The sequence below is a fragment of the Embiotoca jacksoni genome, unplaced genomic scaffold (genome assembly GCF_022577435.1).
Source record: "Embiotoca jacksoni isolate LCO1_2020_lvr unplaced genomic scaffold, fEmbJac1.0.p SCAF_7, whole genome shotgun sequence".
Classification (NCBI taxonomy): Eukaryota; Metazoa; Chordata; class Actinopteri; family Embiotocidae; genus Embiotoca; species Embiotoca jacksoni.
In genome coordinates, this window is record NW_027185425.1 from 861486 (window position 1) to 883128 (window position 21643).

Consider the following 21643-nt stretch of genomic DNA (forward strand, 5'->3'; position numbering starts at 1 on the left):
GAAAGTTGAGTGGACATTTTAGTTCGTGACGATGTTTAGAGAAAAGAAACTTGGTGCTCGATGTCCTCTCTTACCCTCATCTGGTCCTGCTGCAGCCGCAGAGCGTCTGTGTCGATAGCGGGCGGCGGGAGCTGCGTGATGAGGGTTTCGGTCTCCCCCAACCACGGCTCCAGTTCCTCATAGGTCTCCCAGAAGCGAGCCACCAGAACCTGGGCCTGCTCCAGAGCCGAGAACCGCTCGCTGTGGCTCTGACTCACCGCATCGTAACGGCCACTCAGAGAATCCGTCTTCACCTGAAGGAAGACGAGGAAGACAACATACATTTATTTTTTCAGCACCTGTCAGTTATCGCTTGGCTTCCTCCTCCCTCATCACATCCGTCAGAGTAAACCATCTGTCTCACGGTGACTCACCATCAGAGCGTCCTTCTGAGCGTCGCTGCAGGTTTCCAGGATGTCGTCTCTGGTGCCGAGGAGCTGGTCCACGGTGTCTTTGTGTCGGATGATGTCAATGTTGAACGCCCGTTGCACTTGCAGCTGGGCAACGGTCACGTCGGGCTCCAGGCTCAGAGGCCCCAGAGAGGCCAACTTACGCTCTGTCTCCCCAACCCAGGCCAGCTCTGCATCCACGGCTTCCTCATACTGGAAGGAGGAGTCCGTGTTCAGCAAACAGTGAAGTATTAATGATAGAAAAAGGTTTAATAAATTGAACGGCTTGCAGTACCTGCTGCGACCTCTGGATGGCGGCTTGGACCAGCTGCACCCGCTGAGTGATGGTCTCGTCTGCCTGGCGGTAGCGTTGGTTGGCGTCGGCAACGAGGCGGTCCAGGCCCTCGCGGGCTCGCCACGGCACCAGATCCAGCAGAGCGCTGCCCACCTCGTTCACCGTGTCCAGCACCAGACGCTTCTCCGCGGACACTTTCTTCAGCTCCTGTGAAAGAGAAAACTGAGGGGTGAGTTTTACAAAGCAGAAGCTTCAATCAGGTGCTGACATATACTTTTAAAATACATCCTCATATACAAACATAAAGTTGAAATCAACGTATTTAAAGGGCATCAAGTAAATCCCCCCGTTTTTTGTTGTGGTGCCTGAGGTTGTGTTATTTTTAAAGAACCTGCGAGGTCAACTGAAAGCAAATGAAATGGCAAATGCTGAAAATGTCACTGTAAAACGAATAAAACTGGAAGGCAGCAACAAATTAAATGGCAATAATATTTTTCAATAGCTTTTACAAACTGTAATTGAGTTTCCAGAAATCAATGTTTCTATGGTAACTCAGCAGCGGGTGGGTTGATATTGGAAAGAATGAAAATGTCATTACAGACAGGAGCTGTCATGAAATGAGCTTTTCAACAAATTTGGGGGAAAAAAAACTTGAAAAACCATATTTAAAAACCTGGGTGATATACGTTTTCTGGAGGTGTTAGTCAGATGCCTTGGTTCACATTATATACTGTAAGTTTCCAAATCAATCATTTTTGTAAAGCAGGTGAAAAAAATGCAGAAGAACTGCATCCTAGACAATTAAAAAAAAAAAAGTTAGAACAACTTTTTTTTTTTATAAAAAACAGTGAAAGAGTTTAGAAGGTATGTGATGGATAGATTCAGAGTCTGATGCTCACAGTGACTCACTGCCAGAGATACTAATAGACCAGGAGGCAATGAGTCTGATGTGAAATACTGGAACATACAGATATATCTATATATATATATCATCGTGACAAATGACTGTAATTTAACAGCTTGACTTAAACTGCCTTCAATGGCCCGAGTGTTTAAATGCTGCATTTCAGAGGCACAAACACTTCTGCTCGTTTCAGTTTCCAGATCATTTTCCTTGCTGTTTTTTTTCTCTCCATGGTTTCCCCTCACTTCAACCGGTCGAGTCAGATGGCCGGCGACCTCTGAGCCTGGTTCTGTCGAAGGTTTCTTCCTGTTAAAGGGGAGGTTTTCCTTCCCACTGTCGGAGGTTTTTCCTCCTGTTAAAGGGGAGTTTTTCCTCGCAGCTGTTGCTCACGTGGGAATTGTTGAATTGTTGGATTTCTTTTTATAATGCTAAGTTCTGCTGTAACGACTTTACTATTTTGAGTGCCCTGAAATAACCCGAGTTGTGATTTGGCGCGATACAATTAAAAGTGGACTAAATTGAAATTGAATTAGTAGAGAACTGAAATGGTTTACAACGTACAAAATAACATTAATGAATAGATATTAATCTGCAAGTCTATTTTCGTCAGCCAAAAAGTGTTTTCTGAGATGGACGCGGGTTAAATCCACCGACTCCCACCTTCTGTCTCTCCTGGTAGGCCTGCGCGGCGTCGGGCTCCACGTTGTTCAGCTCCGCCTCCACGCCGTCCAGCCACTGGTTGACGTTGTCGTGGGCGCTGGCGAATCGCGTGGCCAGCTGCAGGGCCTGCTCCAGCGTGCGGAGGGCCTTGCTGCTGCCGGCCGTCATCTCGGCGTAGCGAGACTTGATGCCGTCCAGCTTCTCCTGGATCAGGAGAACTTCCTCACCTGCAGGAGGACATGCGGGTCAGAGTTAAAAAAAAAAAAAAAAGAAAGAAAAAAGAAGCCTGTTTCTACTTGTTCAATTTCTCCATTTTAGTTTCACAAAACAGTAGTATAAATAGTTTTACAATGTTTTCCTTATTGTGACATATTGGAACATATTCGCAAACCTAACTCCTTGTTTAGTTGTTTCAGTAGTCGTCTGCATAGCAATTTTTTTAACATTAATCCTGATATTATCTCATAAAATTCAGGCGTTGCAAACATATTCTGTAAAATCTCTCAACATCCGCGGTTCGACAGCTTGGCGAACGTCTCACGGCCACAACATTTCTCTAACCATGGCAATATGACACGCGCACACACACACACACACATACACACACACACACACACACACACACACACACACACACACACACTGTGCAGTCATGGGTTGACCAACAATCAGCATGCTAATAGTGCTTAGCAGTCAGCACGGCTAATATTATGATACACGAAGAGAAACACAAACCAGATGTTACAGTGTGGTTCGGCGCTGATCTAAAAATGTGTGGTTTGGATGCGAGTCCGCAAAGAAAACAAGCGTCTTGTGTGTTTCTCTCAGTAAGTCTGTATCTGTAGAAACACTGAGGGAACTTCACCAAAGACACAGAAAACATGTGTTTTTGAGAGTGTGTTTATCCCTTTGGTAGAATTAATATACAAACTTTATTTAAGAAGCTGAACATCAAAATATATAAAAGATGTTGACACCTTCGAGCTTCAAGCAGAAGTAGGAGTTTACCTGTGGTCTGTTTAAGTAAAGCTTGTCCGTTCTTGATGGCCTGGTCCACGGTTTTCTTCCTGCTCAAGATCTCTTCATTCAGCGACTGAGGGAAGATTAAAAAAAGTGAGTTTTAACACTGAAAAGATGAAAAAATATTTGTCCTATGTGCAACAAAAACTCCATTGTAACTACATGGGGAATATTTTTCAGAGAATTTGTGTATAAATAGTTTTTCTTAATGCCCCAAATGTTTTGCTTCATATTTCTGCACTACAGACATCATATCAGAATATTTCTTTCTAAAAACAAAGTTAGTCAGAGCTGTCTTGTCTGATGAGGTGAGTACTCCGGTCGGCCCTCGGTGGGTTCATGAAGTCGTACCAGCGTGTGTTTGTGCTGCTCGGCCAGCTGCTGGTGCTGATAGCTCTGGACGGAGACCTGAGTCAGCCTCTGAGCCACCTCCGCCAGCCAGTTCAGCACCTCCACCTCCTCCTCCCCAAACAGCTGAGCGTTGGCCAGCGCCTGCTCCAGCAGGCCGGCCCGCCTGGAGCACCAGTCGGTGAGGTCCGAGTGACCCGACCTCAACGCCCCCACCCGCTCGCCCAGCCAACCGCGGTCGGCCGCGCAGCTGAGCGGGGTCAGCGATTGGCTGAGGGACTCAAGGATGTCAACCTCGGCTTCTCGGGAGGACACATCCTCGTGGAACGCCTGGGAAGTGTGTGTGTGTGTGTGTGTGTGTGTGTGTGTGTGTGTGTGTGTTGTGTGTGTGTGGGTGTAGATGTGATGGGTAGTGAGAAAAAAAAAAAAGAAAAAACAACAGAAAGCAGATGGATGAACTCAAAACGTCAACATGGAGATGACAAATCATAGATTGAAAAGAAATTATAAACATCAAAAGATGAGTGAAACTTAAAGAACTTAAAACGACTTGACACAACTGAGATGAAAAATAAAAAGTCGGCAAGAAAATGAACTTGTAGGAGGTCATGGTTGTGTTGTAAATTAGAGCTTTGCGGTTCTTATTCTTCACCTTTGAAGATAAGGAGCGATTTTAACAATCGCAGGAAGGATGTTTGGTTTCAAATCTGTAACCCCAACTTCATTTGAAAGCAAGTCAGTGAGCACCTCGCCAGGTCGGGTCTCTGTGAACACGGAGCCAAACGGTACCTTGTGCTTGATGATCTGTTGGGTGATCTTGGCCGTCTGCGTTCCCATCGGCTCAGCGGAGCTCAGGCGTCTCTCGGTGGCGCTCAGCCATTCGCCCAGCGGCTCCAGGGCTTCGTGGAACTGGAGAGCCAAAACCTGCAGCTCCTCCAACTGCCGCTGCCTGAGGGACGAGAGGGGAAGGGGGTAGGGGGGGGATAGATGAAGAGGAGGAGGAGTACCTCTATTGGTATTTTATTGCATTTACCGTTTTTGCATGCGTCATTGCCAGATATGGACCTGACTTTCTGTCACACAGCTGTTCTATTTTTTGGTCATTAAATGTTCAAGAATTTCTTATAATACAAAAATCCATTTCAAAGTATTTCATGAAGCGATAAAGTTGATTATCGTTGTGTGTTAGAGACAGAGGACAGCTTTGCAAAGTGATGAGAAAACCTTGTTTCGTGTGTGTGTGTGTGTGTGTATATATATGAGTGTGTATCAGTGTCAATAAAAGCTTAGTGTGTAGGGACAGAGAGCAGAAGTGTGTGTGTGTGTGTGTGTGTGTGTGTGTGTGTGTGTGTGTGTGTGTGTGTGTGTGTGTGTGTGTGTACATGCGTCCATAGGAGACCGTGTAATAAATTCCAGAGACATGACAGACGCTCTTATGTCATCGTCAGGCATGACTGTGCCAAATCCAGTGAGTAGTATCGTGCCACAGCTTAGGTGGTTTGCAGCGAATGCTTTTCCCTCAGAACGTCACAGTAGAACTCGGTGTTGACAGTCAGACCCTGGGGGACGAATTCATGGTGCAAAACCCAGCGACTGTCAAAGAAAACCCACCCGGTTGCACTCTTGGGTTTTTCAACAGTGACGTTCTGCCCCTCTTGAAATGGAAATTACACTGAAAAGACGCCGTGCAGCTCGCTGATTCTTTGCCGCAGGCTTTCTGGAGACAATGGAGACATTGTGCTCTCTGCTTAAGTTTCAGGTCCGTAGTCAAATTGCAAATGTTTAGAACCAGTGGTCACAAAAACTATGTGTAACTCCGGTGCTGATGTTGAAATAACTTGGAGTACTTTTTAACTGAAGTGATTTCTCCCCTTGCACAGATGCACAACAGGAACAGTGTGGAAACATTTTGATGGTACCTCGAGGCAAGTGAAAGTTTTCTTCTTTCTTTTATCCCCCACAGGAAAGTCAGAGATCAAATTCAAGCTGGCGGAGATTTAAAGATTTGCTCCAGGAAGCGTCCGAGTGGTGAATGATTGGCCAACATCACAGCTCAAACCGCTTCTTCTTGCTACACTTCAGGCTACCTGTGCCGCAGGGAGGACTCACCTGGCGCTGGCCTTGTCCAGCAGGTCGGACCATCTCTCCGCCAGAATCTGTAGCTGGGTCTGGATCTTCTCTCGGTCCTGAGTGTCGGCTGTGGCTGCGATCCTCTCTCCCTCGGCGCGGATCATCTCCACCGTCGGCCTGCGGTCGTCCAACAGTCTCTGGAGCAGCTGAAGGACAGAAATCCACTTTTTAGATCGGCACAAATCATTTAAAAGAGGGACTTCTTCACAGAATTTCTTTTTAGACGTGAGACGTTTCCAGTGTGGACAAAATAACAGAAATACTGCCGGGAGACACAAAACATAACAATGAAGCTGGTCTTCTGTATTAGACTGCATTAGTTTATGTGGGTGCACCTGATGACGCGACCTAATTTAAAAACAAATCCCTCCATGTGTCCATAAAAGGACAAAGTGTTTACACTTGTGACTAAAACTAACACAAAATGTTCTTCAGCAAAACAACTCAGCTGAAGTAAATCTGCAAATTTGTGTCTGAGGCACAAAATACCTGAACTACAGGGGAGAGTTTCTTCTGGTTTGAGGAGAACTAGAGATGTTTTTAATTCATTTCTTTACTAAAATCGATACTTAATTTACAAAATGATTTCCAGAATTGTATTGGAGAGAAGTCGTCTGTAAAACTCAAATGTGTCATCAAAAGGACTCAGGTTAGTTGATATCTTTGAAAAAATTGCTCAGACTGAAGCATCTCTCTGCTCCGATGGGGTCCGAACAGCTCGGTTCAGCCCATGAAGCGCACTATCGCTTCTGTTTATCGGTCAAACTGTGACACCAGCCTCCGTCACGGATGTAAACACGCGTGATTGATCGCTGGGTGAAACTACGGTGCTCTTATGTGCACAAAGACAGGAAATGTATGCTGGATAAACAAGGAAAAGTGTGTGTGTGTGTGTGTGTCTCTGAAAACAATACAAACCCACCGTGCATGTGTGTGTTTGTTTTCATGCCAGTCTTGACTGGCAGACGGTCAACTGGGGCCGTGTGGATGCCAGGCAGACGGATCATTGACTGTTTGTGTGTGTTTGTCATTCAAATATCTATCTGTGGTTGTTTGTGGTTGAAGGACACTGAGGACGTGTGAATATCAACCAATCAAACCAGTTTGGTAAAGAGTTGTTTTTCATATTATGGTTTGAATAATAATTAATCTAGAAAAAGAAAAGTGAAAATTCAAATCCACTATAATTTATACAGAAAGGCTGGCAGGATACTTCAAAGAAAGAAAGGGAGGATTTGAAGGAAAGAGCTCAGACGACTTTGTTTACTGATCACCTCTTCAAATCCCAGAAACGGAAAAACACTTCTCATCAAATGCGAACTCGATGACCCGAAGAAAACCACTTTTGCTGCTTGACGGGTTACATTTCTCAGTTCTGTTCTGGTGCATTTTATTTCGCCACTTTTATTTGACATCCTCCTCTTTCGTACCTTCTGCTCTTGGATCTGGGCCTTGACCACGCGGTACTCGGCAGACGGAGGCTTCTGATTGGCCACCAGCTCCTCGGTATCGCTCAGCCAGCTAAGCAGAGGCTCTAGAGCATCCTGGAACTTCCCACAATGCAACAGGGCCTCCTGCAGCTGGGCGATCCGCTCTGCGACCTGAGGAGAGGAGAGATTGTCGTGAGAAGGAAGACAAAGATTACATATGTTAGATAAATGTATTCTAATGTAAGTGATTATATATCTATTATATACATATACAACAACAAAAACAACTGCTGCATCACCCTCTAATATCTCAAAATGAAGTGCCATTAATAATTATTTTAATTCCTGATATATATATGGCATAATAGCTGTCATAAAAGCCACCAATGCAAAAAATGTGCAAATTTCCAGGCGGAAAGTGGAACTTGAAGTAAAACGTCATGACACGTTTAACCTCCTGCTGATGGCTTTAAATATCGTCGGATCTCCCGGCAGTCGTACCCGCTTGTTGAGGGAGTTCCACCTGAGGTTGGTGCTCTCCAGGTCGTGCTCCAGCGCCTGCGTGTCGGTGTGTTTGGCGGCGCTCTGGATCAGACCCTGACCCACCGCGTTGACGTGCTGCAGCTTCGGCTGAATGCTGTCCACCTGCTCTCTCTCCACGGCCTGAGAGGAGAAGAACCAGAGGACGGACGGCGTTAACTGACTGACGAGTGACAACAAGTATGTTTAAGATGTTTATTTTAATACACACACACACACACACACACACACACACACACACACACAAGGTTGGCAGACAGAAATACACACAACACATTCGATCTGCGTGGCAACAATTGTAAGGTGGACTGTCCCACATTTATGGAGCCACATATAGAAGCGGCTGGATGTTAGGAAATGACAGACAGACGGAGGGATGTGCAGAGATAAGAGAGGAGTGGGAGACAGGAAGGGACGTGGAAAAACGAGGGTGGAGAAAAAAGAGGAGGGTGGGGGTTACAGGGGGGGATTACGGGGATTAGAGGTTTAGACGAGTAAGGGGCTGGCTGGAAAAGGCTGAGTCGACAACACACACACACACACACTGGAGCATGTGTGGGTGCACACAACCTGCACCCAAATTCACACACACACACACACACACACACACACACACACACACACACACACACACACACACACACACACACACACACACACAGAGGTATTAAAAAGGAAAAAAAAAATACACAACTTCGCCTGTCTGGCCACATTACTCACACACACACACACACACACACACACATACGTATTACAGCGCAAGGCCGGAGCCATCTTGTGATGACAATAGAGGCAGCCACCCGACACTAAAGACAACCAGACTTCACTTCCCTGGCTGGAAAAGACTGAACGACAGCCAACAACGTCTCCTCTCTCGTAGTAAAACTGTGCCACAACTGTAACCGAATACATCCAGCAGCGGTGTTCAAACACCGGTCCCAGGCCCCCTTTCAGTTCGATGGGGGTATTCCCAAACGGTCCCGAGCAATTAAGAGAATCAGACTAAACTGTATTTCCATTCAAAAACATACTTACAGATGCAGGGAATTCATCTACAAATGTATTTATCTGTAATTTAATATACATTTTTTTTAATTTTTTTATGAATTGCTGCTTTTCTGTTTTTTACCATTATAAACTGAAAAAAATATGGATTTTTTTTTTTTTTTTACATGATATTTGGTCAAAAGAAGCAATTTAATGTTATTACTTGGTTTATGGAAGTGGTGCAGACATTTTATTGACCAAAAGTATTAATTAATCGCTTGAGGGATTAATTCAGTAAAGATAATCATTCAATGCAGCCCTAAAACAATACAGTACAGTCCTGAATGTAATTTAAAAGACCATAGCCACCCTGTGATAACCATCGTGACTTCTGTTTTCAGTAGTTTCAACCTTACATTTCATAATTTGAAAAACTTCGCTAACCTGTTGTTTTTTAAGAGAATAAATACTTTGGTTTTCAGTCAAGTTGGTCGAAAAAAATAACAGCCCAAAACCAAACAGCTAATGCCATAAAAAAAGAGAAACGTTCTCCTAAAATTCCTGTTAACCATCCTGTTGTATCCAAGAATTTACAGCCAAATCCACAAAACAAGTTTCACAATTTCACGCTATCCCACCAACGCCCCGGCCGATGGGAACACTGTGATCCACCATGAAGAAAATCTTCACATTTGCTGCTTTCTGGGATGAAATCCCATCAGATGGGGGACTGTGGCCATAATGCGGTGAGATGATGAGGAGGGAGGGTTGAGGGGCGAGGGGTGGGTCGCTGTCATGAAAACGTCCTGACATTTAGAAAAAAGCCCACAGAGAGGGAGAGTTAGGTCTAATGGTGGTGTGTGATGCTGCAGCAGCCAAAACCTCAACGGCCACACATACAGACACACGCTTAACCAGATGTGCACATCCAGCGCGCGCGCACACACACACACACACACACACACACACACACACACACAGTGGTAAATTCAAGGCCTGCGGGAAAATATCTGGTGTGACAACCCTGACAGAGACAGGGGGGAGGCATTTACAGAGAAGAAGAGGGACAACGTGAAAATGAAGGTTTGGGTTCCAGATGGCTGAGAGCTTCCAGTTGTGGGTGTTGATACTAAAACAACAATCTACTGCAGATAATTGTGTCAAATACAAGAATGAAACATCTGAAAAAGTGTTAAAACACATATTGATGTCAAGAGTGAATCTATGTTCTATCAAATCAGGACAACAACCCTCAACAAGCAGTCAGCTGACAGTCTGGTGGTCTGTCATCTGTACACGAGTGTTAAACTTCATTTCGTTTCACCACAAATGATGAATTCTGTGACCAAAACTGACAAAACTGTACGAGCGAATTTATTTGCAATGCAAATCATTTCATGCTCAGTTCATCTATTTTAACTCAAAAACTAGATTTTTTTTTTTTTTTTTTTTTTTTTTTTATGGCAGGATGAGAAATATGCTCTCAAAACTGTTTTCTTTGCTGCATAATAAAAAAAAAAGAAGCATGTTTGATTTTTCCTTCAGTACTACTCAGAGCTTATTCAGTTGAGTTGTTAAGCCAGTGCTGAGAACCTTTACAGACTTGCAGGTTGTTGAGTGTTTCTGAGTCTCTGCTGTGGGTCATAATCAAAAGCTTTACAGGTTTCTGCTCATCTGGTTTAAATATGGCATCAAACTGCAGCTTCTCTGTGCCAATGCTTGTGTGTGTGTGTGTGTGTGTGTGTGTGTGTGTGTGTGTGTGTGTGTGTGTGTGTGTGCTTCTCTGTGTCTTGTGTGGTGCAGAAGTGCAAATCAATGCGCATAATTATCAGTGTGTGCAGACATGACAAAGCGTTCTACAGGTGTGAATGTGTGTGCATGATGAAATATGAATGGGCAGTTTGTGTGTGTGTGTGTGTGTGTGTGTGTGTGTGTGTGTGTGTGTGTGTGTGTGTGTGTGTGTGTGTGTTCCTGTCCAGTTTGGACACAGCTGTGTTGTGGTGACGGGCGTCATAGCTGTCTGAAACAGGAAGTCTGTCGGTGCAGAACAACAATGACTACAGCCGTGACCCACTCCACCCTGCGCCTTATCCTGCTCTGTGAGTGTGTGTGTGTGTGTGTGTGTGTGTGTGTGTGTGTGTGTGTGTGTGTGTGTCCGACATAAAGGGGAGCAGAAAAGGAAAAACAAAAAAAACAGGGAAAGTACACACACACTGGGATGTATATAGATGTGTTATAGGTTGTGTGCGCTTACATTTCTGTCCATCCCCCCTCCTCTTCCTCTTCTGTCTGCGTTCTCTTTTCTTTTTTTTCCTGCTTGTCTCTATTTCAGCCGCCCTCTCTGCTCTTTCTCTCCCTCGCCAGCTCAGAGTGGTTGAATCCACTAAACCAGAGCTCTGGAAAATGTCCCGCATACTTGTCATTCTTCCCTGCCTCAGCCAGCACACAGCAAAAAAACACACACACACACACACACACACACACACACACACACACACACACACACACACACACACACACACTTAACCAAGCCGAGTTAATTATCCTCACCACACATCACCGTCATCCTGCCTTCTCTCCTCCTATTCCTCCCGTCGTGGCATCACTCATCCCTCTACCTCTCCTCCTCCCACCACAGCTGCCCCCGTCCTTCCCGTCTTCCTACTCAATCTCTCCAGCTGGACCTCAAACCCACACTGACTTTCTCACTTCAGCCGCAGTGCAGCGCGGACAGGCGATAAAAAAGCACTGGGATGAATGTGGTACTGGCTAAATACCGTTCGTAATGAGGAGCCTGCTTAAAACAGGCAGCAGTTTAAGAGTGAAGTAAAAAGCTCGGAAAAGGATTGACAAACATTTGTCACGTCTGTCAAACAAATGCAGCAGTTTTCAAGCACTCACAAATCTCAGATTGTCTCACTTCTGTGGTTTGTGATTAAATCAGATTGACGCTGACAGTTTGATAAGAGCATCATTCAAAAACATGTGACTGGAGTAATAAAAACGAGTGAATGGAGCTACAGATGAGCAAAAACGTGCAACTCAACTCATTTAAATAGACAAGGGGCTACGTTTTTCTCCCGACCAATAAATATTTGACTAAATAAGTATAAAAAAAACAACCTTAAAATATGATGTATTAGAAGTCTAACAATCAAAAACTCAGCTCCTCTGATTCGTTGGGACTGTGGGGGAGGGGTTTGATCACATTTTGACTCAAATGTGTGTATCAAGGTAAAGAGTGGAATAGAGACGCCGGTCCACTTCAGTAAAACATGAAATAGACACAGTTTGCGCTGTCTAGGCGTGAATGTTACACGTTTTCCTGTAGTGGATGAAAAGGAAACCTGCTGCATGCTTACAGCCATGTGATTTACAAGAAAATTAAACTTTAAGCATTAACATGTGGTTGGGATGACTAAATAAGCACATGGTTGGGGTTAGAGGAAAAATAAATGTGGTTGGGGTTTACAAACAAAATGAAAATTCAAGAAGCTCAAGAACCTCATCGTCCCGCATGGCAGTCTGTGACTAATGATCACAATGATCCCGTGTCACATGACATTTACATGCGTGTAAGTTTCACACTTACAAAACGTGTAACTTTCACGCCTAGACAGCCCAAAACGTGGCTATCTCACGCTTTGCTGCAGTGGACCAACGTGTCTTTCCCTGATACTGTGTTGGTGTGTGGCATCTTTTTCCAACTGAGCCACACCCACTTAAAATCAATGAGAAGAGAAAAGACAAAAACAGGAAGAAGAAATATCTCGTGTGAAATAATAAAACAAAAAAAAAATTGTTTCCGTACAACCCCGTCATTAACAGTCGGATTCTGATTGCTATGTTTTTAGGGGCATCCATGAAGACAACAGGCTCTCAAACCAGAGAGCAACAGTTTTTGTCACGGATCAAAATCAGCTTTAACTCTTGAGCACGCCTCTGAAACCACATGTGACCGTTAAACAACAACACGCATGCAGACAGGGTACCGCTGAGGCCTGTTAAACTCATGATCCTAAAAGTCTCGGAAATCTCCTCACTGGGCTCAAGTCTGGAGAACTAAAACCTCACTGTGAGTACACCACAAGTACATAAAGGTGCTTGCTTTTATTTATTTTTTTAAAGAAAAGTTTCCTGTGTATATTTTGTCCATGAAAATGTAGCTGTCACTTGCCGAGCTAATACGGCTCAGGAGACGATGGCATATGTCCAAAACATCCCTCCAGGACGGATGAGCAACATGTCAGAGCATCACTGACGAGAACACGAAGAAACAGTGCAGCTTTCCATTAACTGCTGCTGCAAGAAGATAAGAACAATAAGAAAAAAGGGAACTTGATAGGAAACAGAAATCTGGAAGCGTACAGGAAGTTTTCCAACTTGTTTTCGAGGCTCCTTTCATCTTTCCTCTCCCTTAATAACTGATTTCCATAAGTATGTGATCTGTCTGTCAAAAACATCTTGTCTGAGTGTTACTTCTGAGGCTGCACTCACGCCACCGCTGGACTGAAGAGAAGAAAACAGACGGGCAGAAGAAAGAGACGGTGATCCATGAGCATAAAAGCAGAAGGAAAAAAATGATCACCCTGAATATTCGGGGCAAAGTAAAGTGGTTCTCCTGACAGTAACATGGCAGCCGGTAACAGCCTCTGCTCTCGCTCACTTTCCTCCCTCCCCGTCTTCCTGCCTCTGCCCTCGTCTCTCTTCCTGTCTTTCAACCCTTGTCCTTCCTCGCTCGCTCCTTTCTCCTTTAATGCAACGAGGACTGACGGACGGGGAGGGAGGAAGGGGAAGAAGTCTGTTTCCAAAACTAACCTCAAAAGGGAGACAAACAGGTTCTGCGCTGCGAGTGAGTCTCCGACATGAGGATGAGAAGGGTTAAAAGGTTAAATCTCATTTGAAAGCAGCGCCCTCGTTTGAACGACAACAAACACATCCAAATCTCATGCAAATGTGGGCCGCGTAGCAACACAGGTTGGCTTGATCCCCCTTTTTCTGCTTTATTGTTCCACCAGCAATTATTTTTTTCCGCTTTTGAGTGTGTGATTTCTTGAAAATCCTTTTTCCTTTCTTCACAGGATTACTGTTTGTTCTTTCCTTATTTTTGCTGTTAATAAACTCCCTGAGACATAGAGACACAGAGTCAAACATTGTTCTCTTGAAAAATATCTCAGGATTTTTACTGCTCTGCCGTTTTAAAGACTTTTGTTGGTATCACTAACAGAGAGGAGGAGGAGGAGGTGTGATGAAGGAGCAGGAACACACACGTAAAATCCCCCAAAAACGCTTGAAATATTTGGTGCACTTTTTTTTCCATTTTAAAACGCAACTACTTTCAGCTCCATTGGGAGATCAATGTCTTCCTGTTTCTGCTTTCATGCTTTTCTTTGCACCTGATTATGCCGCCCGCCCTCCCTCTCCGCCTCTCGCAGGTTTGTCCCGCAGGCGGACGTTCAGAACCCGAATTATCACATCAATCAAAACACAAATGTATGAGCTGCTGCAGGCCGGGAGCCACCTGGTTTCTCCCCGTCCCCGTTTGTCCGTCTCTCTGCTTCAGCATCTGTTTTCATCTCCACTATCTCGTCTGGTATTGAAAATCATTTGGACCAAATAATGGTGTAGTCAGGAGAATTCAGTAAACCAACAGTTAAAAGCACATCTCATTAAGATCGGTTTATTAATGCTGGCTCGCACTTGATTTAAAAAAACTGAGGCATTAAGCGGACAGAAATCTGACCTGATTGATGACTTTCCAGACCACCTTCACACCTTGAGTCACAGCCCATTTTATGCATCTTAATTTGTCTTTATTGCAATGTTCCAAAATTAAATGTTTATTTTTATTATTTCCATCCATCCCTTAGACTTTTTTCATCTGGTTGCCTCATTCTCCAAAGTTACGAGGGAAGAGGGCATGCTGGGAAATGCTAATTTGTTTGTCCAGTGACTTTCCTCGCTGTCATTTGTGCGTCGACGTCGTGACAGTCTTTTTCCAAACAGTACAACCTTTTAGCAAGAAGCTCTTCAGGAAAAGGACAAGATTTAGCAGCACAGATTAAATATGTGTGCGTGGAAGCACTCGAGCGTGCGCTTTTGTTTTGGGCGAGAAAAAAGAATCACAGTTACGCTACACTGCAGAAAAGCAGCCTACTTCCTGATTAAACAGAAGTTATATGGAACTTCTGAAATCTAAATGTGCAGTGCAAATTTTTTTAAATTATTGATGGTTATAAAATCCAAGTGTGTTGTGTTCTCATCCGTGTATCTTAAAAAGTTTGTCACTGCACGGAAAACGCAGACCTCTAGTGATTACATGCGATGAGTATCTATAATTTACAGATAATTCAAGTTAAGACCCCTATTTCAGGACTTTATTGCTGCAGCTGCAGACAGAAAACAAAGACGAGAAAAGATAAGAGTTTCAGATTAAAACCAGCAGATTCAAATTCGCCCGCCTGTCAGTGCCTGATGCCACCGGTCAGTCTGTCTGTTCCCTCGCTCCAGTTCATCAAACAGCATGCAAAGCGAGTCCATCTGTCTGTCTGTCTGTTGGTTTGTGCGACGCACATACACACCCTGCGCTTTAAAAACGAACTCCATGTTAATCCAAAGACCTTCTGCCTGTGCCTGCCTGCCAGCGCGGCTCTCTTATCGACGTACCAAAGCCTTGTGTCGCAATAAAAAGGTGCTTTCCCTGAGAAAACAATAAGCTTCCTCCGCCCAACCTCCCCTGTCGCCTGTCACAACTCCGTTGTTTTTTTTTGTGTCTGTTTCTTTTGTCTGTCTAAACTCTGTCAGTACGACTGAGTCCATCTGTCCTCTCCGTGTTCGTCCCATCATCCCTTTTCAATTAATTTCTCTCTCAGCAGCAGCAACATGAAACCTGCCTGGTGTTTGTTTTTTAAGTGCATGCTCTGGTTTTGCATTGGAGCTGTATATTTAAGTGGGATGGGGAGACGGAAGAACAAAGAGCAGAGAGGAGACGGGTGCAATACAAAAAAAAAAAGAAAAAAAAGTAAGAGATGAACACAACGAAGAGACAGAAAACAAAACAAAAAGGAAAGACAGGGCTGTCAACAGGCAGCAGAGTCCAGCGTGAGCCCGACTGGTACATTCTTATCTGATATCTAAGTTTATATTCCCCAGACAACTTCGCATACTGTTTGTGTAGCCGTGTTGGCAGAAGCAGTTTCCCCTCACAGAGAGCCACAGTTTTATTTACTTCTCACCTCCTTATCTCAGCAACGAAAATCATCCACGCATGGAGGAGTGGAGGAGGGGGGAGGCTTTTTTGAGATGGACAGAACGAGAGCCAGCTGAGGAAAGTGGAGGCCGAATAAAAGAGGATTTCATCAGGCAACAGAACCATGTGTCACCTTTCAAAAATGTGAACAAACACCAGAGAGTTGAATTTCTCAAACGGCATCCGTCAGTCGTTACTATAGAAAAGATAAATGGGGCCCAGTGTTTCTGAGGCACTGAGGAAGTACTGATATACATACCAAGCTCTAGAAACTCTACAGCCATTTTAAAGCCATTTTCTTCGAGCCAAAAAGCACAGTATTACATGTTAGTTATCTCACTCGGGGACTTAAGTCTCTAATTGGATCCGTTTGCGTAATAAAAGCCAAAAAAATAATCTGAAGTTTGCTTTTTTTTCCTGTTAAAACTTTTTCTTGTTCGTCTCAAATGCAAAACGTCACATAGGTTTAACTGGTAGGCAGCATTATATGATGTCACAAATTAAAGCCAGTAAATCCTCATTTTAGTCCTTTTACTTGACATTTTTTCCTCTCTGACTTTCAAATGTTTCTCTTCCCTGAATGTAGCCTGTTGTTGTTTCAGGTCATCTGCACAACAGCTGTAAGTCTCCTTTTCTTATTTTATTTTATTTTAAATCCGAGTGGACGCGACTTCCGATTGCATTAAAGTGAGGCCAGAGAGGCCGTAACTGCACAGAGAGAACAAACAGACCTGCATCGATAACACAAAGACACAAAAACAAACGCGCACACACAGAGACTCAAATGTACTGATAAACACACACACAGGATGAGGGTTAATGAGCTGCTACTGACGAGAACGAGCAGGCAGCTCCTGCCTGATGGAAACTAACGTAATAGGAGGATCGCATCGTCAGCATGGGATCAGGAGCATCAGTGGTCACTCAAACAACACACTGCTTACACATGACACATAATTAGGTTTCTTTGCCTTCATTAAACCTCCATCAACAGATTCAGATTCACATAATATTTCATGTTAGAAATAGTTTGTTGATTAAAAGTTCATTTGGTGGCAAATTGTACGTCAGAGTACAAACACACCACATGGGTGTCCATCATCAAAACTACAGCAGGCTTTAAAAAGAGGAACTTTCTGACTGAACACATAAAAGGGATTTAGGTCAAGCAAATCCAGGCCAGACCCTGACACGTGGAAACAGGCTGTCAAACACCGCCTCAATGACATACACCGTTATACACACACACCTTCACACTTCAGAGGAAGTCAGGAGGAGGAGTGACACCGCCATAACGAAAACAAGTCGGATACCGACTGCAGACGAATGCAGTTCATCTTTGCAGCATTTATGTAGCGACTCTGTGTGTACCGGTGCGCTGATTACATTCTCGGGAACCAAAATCCACCGGAGCAGACAAGTCATCCGGACGTTTTCCGCCCCAAACACGAACGCACCGCCTGCACAAACACTTCGAGCGGCCTTTTTCTCCACAGATAATCTAAACGAGGTGGAGAACTTTGGGCCTGAGGAGCAACGCGGACAGCTGGGATACACCCATGAAGACACAGCATCCGGTACTCGACATGCCGATAGCATAAACACAACAACGGTACGGCCTTGATGTAAATGTTTTCAACTCTGAAACTCGGCTGCGGGCACGCGCTGTTCCTTCAGCTTCACACAGACAAACAGGTGATCAATCAACAAATATGTGCATGCATTGTAGATTAGCACGGACCCAAACTCTCACACACACACACACACACACACACACACACACACACACACACACACCCTGAGGCCAGTCTCCCCCTAAGTATAACCCCCCTCTTCTCAGAATCATATTGCTCTAATTTAAAGCCCTACTACTGAAACAGAACTAGCTAATTATGTGTGTCTACATAACTTCACCCCCCCGACATACATTTTTCCGCGCTGTGTCTCAACACTCGGCTACCTGACCCCATTCTTTTTCCATGCTATGCTCACATGTCCACGTCCAATGCATTCACTGCTAAAAACAGATTTTTGCTCTTCAGCTAGCAGCCGTCTCCTCTTATGCTGTATGGATCAATAAACCAGGATGCGTGTGGTTCAGTTTTAATGCAGTCTCTTTAGTTGGCGCTGTGTTTACATGACTCAGCAATCTCCTCTTTCATCCAAATCAATCTGTTTTAGTGCTTCTTACTTCAAGACAAAATATATAAATACAAGCTCCGAGATGCATTACATGATTAGACTACACCCACAGCACAATGTTCTGGAGGAAATTCAACTCAAACCTGTGGTAATCAATAGCCTCATCATCAGAAATTCAAAATGAAAGCATACCTCTGATTGTGCGTCAGTGTCCGAACACGGTAACGGTGTTGGTTCATTCTCTGCTTTAGAGCTCGGTTCTGACTCTAAGAGGGGGTCTGTGGGACAAACTGTCTGGGGCTCGTCTTCCTGAGGCCTGCAGCCTTGCGCCTGACTCGTCTCTGTCAGCGTGAACAGGCCCTGCAGCAGGCCCGGCTCGAGCTGGTCCCAGACCTGGTCTGTGGACACGAGGGACGGAAAGTCCAGAGCGGAACCGTCCGACTCCCAGTCGCTGTCGCCGGTAACCGAGCCGAGGACGAACTCCACCCCGTCCATCCCGGACTGGGTCCCTTCGGAGTACGAGTCCAAGTCCAGCTCCTGGGTGTCCTCGCAGGCTGAGCCGACATCCGAGGGGCCGGGTTGGGGCCGCTCAGGTGCCGCCATGTAAACAAAGCTGTCGGGAGAGAGGAAGGATCCCTCCTCCTCATCCTCATTCTCTTCTGGGTCCTGGCAGTGAGGGGGTTTGGAAACAGGACTGGGAGGGACAGAGTCATCAATTGGAGAGGGGGGACAGTCGCTGGGGGACTGGGGAGGCGCAGACACAGCCAGGTAAACAAAACTATCCGATATCACAAAGGCGTCTGAGTCTTTAGAGTCCGAACCGGCACCACAAGAATCTGATTTAGAAGGTGTGCGAGGTAAAGAGGAAGAGGGTGCCGAGTCCGATTTTGGGGTGCTAGCTGTCATTTCTGTTGTAGCTTCAGACACGTCCAGTCCCGAGGCTACATCTGTGGGCTCAACTAAGCTCTGACTCTCTGAGGACAAGGGTGTCCTTTGAAGCTTGCTAAAGTCCGAGGGGACTGGATCTTCTTCACGGGAAGTTTGAACATCAACATCCTGCGTACATTCACTGTCGATTTCTTTTTCAGGCTCGGGGGAGCGATCCGCGAGAACTCCCTCGCTGCTGTCCAAACTTGGCTCAGATTGGTCATACACGTCCCACTCTGTTCCCAGCTCCTCTTCCTCCTTCGGATCCTCTTCCTCCCGCTCCGCCTCCTCAGCATACGGATTCAAAGGGCTGCGAGACGGAGAGGCGGCTCTCTCTTCGTAGTCCTCTCCGTCCCGCTCCGATGAAGCCCCGCTGTCCAGGTCTGTTTCTGCCTGCGCGGGTCTCTCCTGTTCACAGTCCGTCTGAGCGATGGTACTGGTACCGGTTCTGTCCGGTTGGGACATGTGGACGCCACTGGAGTCCGACTCCAGCTGCTGACCGAGAGCCGAGTCTGTTGGGTAACTCGACTCTTCTTCCTCCACCTTACACTCATTATTATAGTCCGTGTCACAGTCTTCGTCAAGTAAACCGTGTTCCTTTACATGGTCGTCAGCTCTTATCAAGTTTTTAATTTCTTCTATGTGCTCAGAGTGACTTAATGTCGAGTCTTCTGTCGTAAGTGCAACGCTAGCAGGCTCTTCGGGGTCAACTGCATCCAGAGGAAGAGTTCCTTCACAATCTACCCATGCTTCCTCTCTCTCCTCTTCCTCTTCCTCTAAACAAGGCAGGGTGTAGGGGTCGAAAGGTTCGGAGTCCACACTCATCTCCACTCCCTCCTCTCCTTCATCCTCTTCACACTGCCTCTCCAGCTCCAGGAAGAGGTCGTCTGACTCGGCCCCCGAGCTGGGGCAAGGTGAGGCACTGGGGGCCCCGGGGCCTCCGAACCCTGTAGGGGGAGTCAGTACGGGCCAGTGTCCAGAGGAGCCCGTTAAATCCCATCCTTCTGATTCCAGTGTTTCCCTGTGCCAAGACTGGTCAATTATCTCCCTGTTCTCTAATTTAAGAACTGCCTCCCACTCCCGTTCCTCTCTCTGAGCTCTTTCCTGCTCTGCTTTATCCCTTTCTCTTTTCCACGCCTCCTCCTCCACCTCCTCTTCCTCTTCCTCCTCCTCGATTATTTCCCTGCACTCCTCGTGCACCTCGTCTTCGAGCTCTTCCAGTATCTTACGCTCATCCTCCTCAAATTTGAGTTCGGATGCTGAGCGCTCTCGGAGCTCGCCGCCCTGAGCTCCCCATCCGAGCAGCCCCTCATCGCCTCCCTCCTGACTGATACAGGGGGAGAGAGGAAGGCCTCCGTACACTAACGCCTCTTCGTCCTTCAGGAATGGAGACGGGGGGTCTAATAGATAAAGTGACTCTTCATCTGTGCCGTTATCCTCACCCAAAAGGGGAGGCAAAGGCGGGAGGACAGGGAAGTTGTGTCTGAGGCCGACCTGAGTCCTTTTCCCCGTTGTTATACTGCGGGGCCAGGTGCGGGCCTTGGTAGGGGGACAAAAGACGGGTTTTGGTGGGATGAGAGGGGCACTGTCCCCCTGGTCGTGGTCTGAAAGAGGAGAATCCCTCTCTGAATCGGAAGTCTTAACCGACTCGACAAGCTCCTCGGGGATCTGCCTAATTCCGGCTTTAGAAAAGCTGGAGGTCTGTCTGTGCTCCTCTCTTTTTCTGTCTACTTGGCGAGACGCGCCGGGGCTCTGCTGTGGTGTGTTTCCAGAAACCTGGGGTGCAGCTCGAGTCTGGCTGAAGGCAGGTAACGACTCCTTTGAAGGCGACGCCACCGCGTGATTCTGCCTCTTCTGCAGCACGGGATGAAGCTGCTTTTGTCTGCCGAGAGGATGCTGCAGGAGAGGAGGCACGAGGGTGACCGTGGGCGTCAAGGAAGGCGAGGTGGAGACGGGAGGAGTGTGGGGTGCGGACGATAAAGGCGAGGGCGTGTACGGAGGCAAGGAAGGTGTGGAGGAGGTCGGGGTAGACGGGGGGAGGTGAGGAGGAAGGGCTTGTAGAGGAGAGAGAGGAATCCCTACCCCGGACAAGCGCTTCTCTGCTCCTTCAACGAACGAGAACTCAAGTCTTTCTGCAAACTCGGGGTAACTCGGGGGCATGAAGGCTTTCCAAGACCGCCGGTTTGGATTGTCCTTCTTATCTCCACCTTGATGCCGCCTCTTGGCCACTGCTGCCACCCCGCCACCTCCAGATGACGATGGCGCAATGGGCAAACCCGAACCTACGATGCCAACCGGCGGTGACATAATCTGAGGATCACCAGTTAGCTTTAAGGCATCAAAGATCACCCTCTCGTCCAGTTTCCTCACCCCTCCAGGGTTATCTGCGTTCCTGGGGACAAAAACACCACCCAGATCGGCTCCGATGGTGCCGTTGCTGGACAGCGTACTTCCCTCTCCTCTAACCTCCCCGCCAGAACCCAGCGTACTCCTGGAGGGTTGACACAGTTTGGTCCCTTGGTCAATCTGTTCGTTGATGCGCATGGTGTCATAAATGGACCGCTGGGGGACGTAGCAATCCTC

General features: G+C 46.2%; 1 protein-coding gene across 1 annotated transcript in view; it reads right to left on the reverse strand.

Moving 5' to 3' along the window:
- macf1a (microtubule actin crosslinking factor 1a) overlaps positions 1-21643 on the reverse strand; it is a 228905-nt gene that overhangs the window by 24598 nt on the left and 182664 nt on the right. Inside the window, 10 exon segments of the mRNA XM_069176154.1 lie at positions 75-293; positions 414-641; positions 724-930; positions 2288-2514; positions 3296-3380; positions 3659-3985; positions 4445-4604; positions 5765-5931; positions 7216-7386; positions 7717-7878. Of these exon segments, the coding sequence (XP_069032255.1) occupies positions 75-293; positions 414-641; positions 724-930; positions 2288-2514; positions 3296-3380; positions 3659-3985; positions 4445-4604; positions 5765-5931; positions 7216-7386; positions 7717-7878 (1953 nt within the window).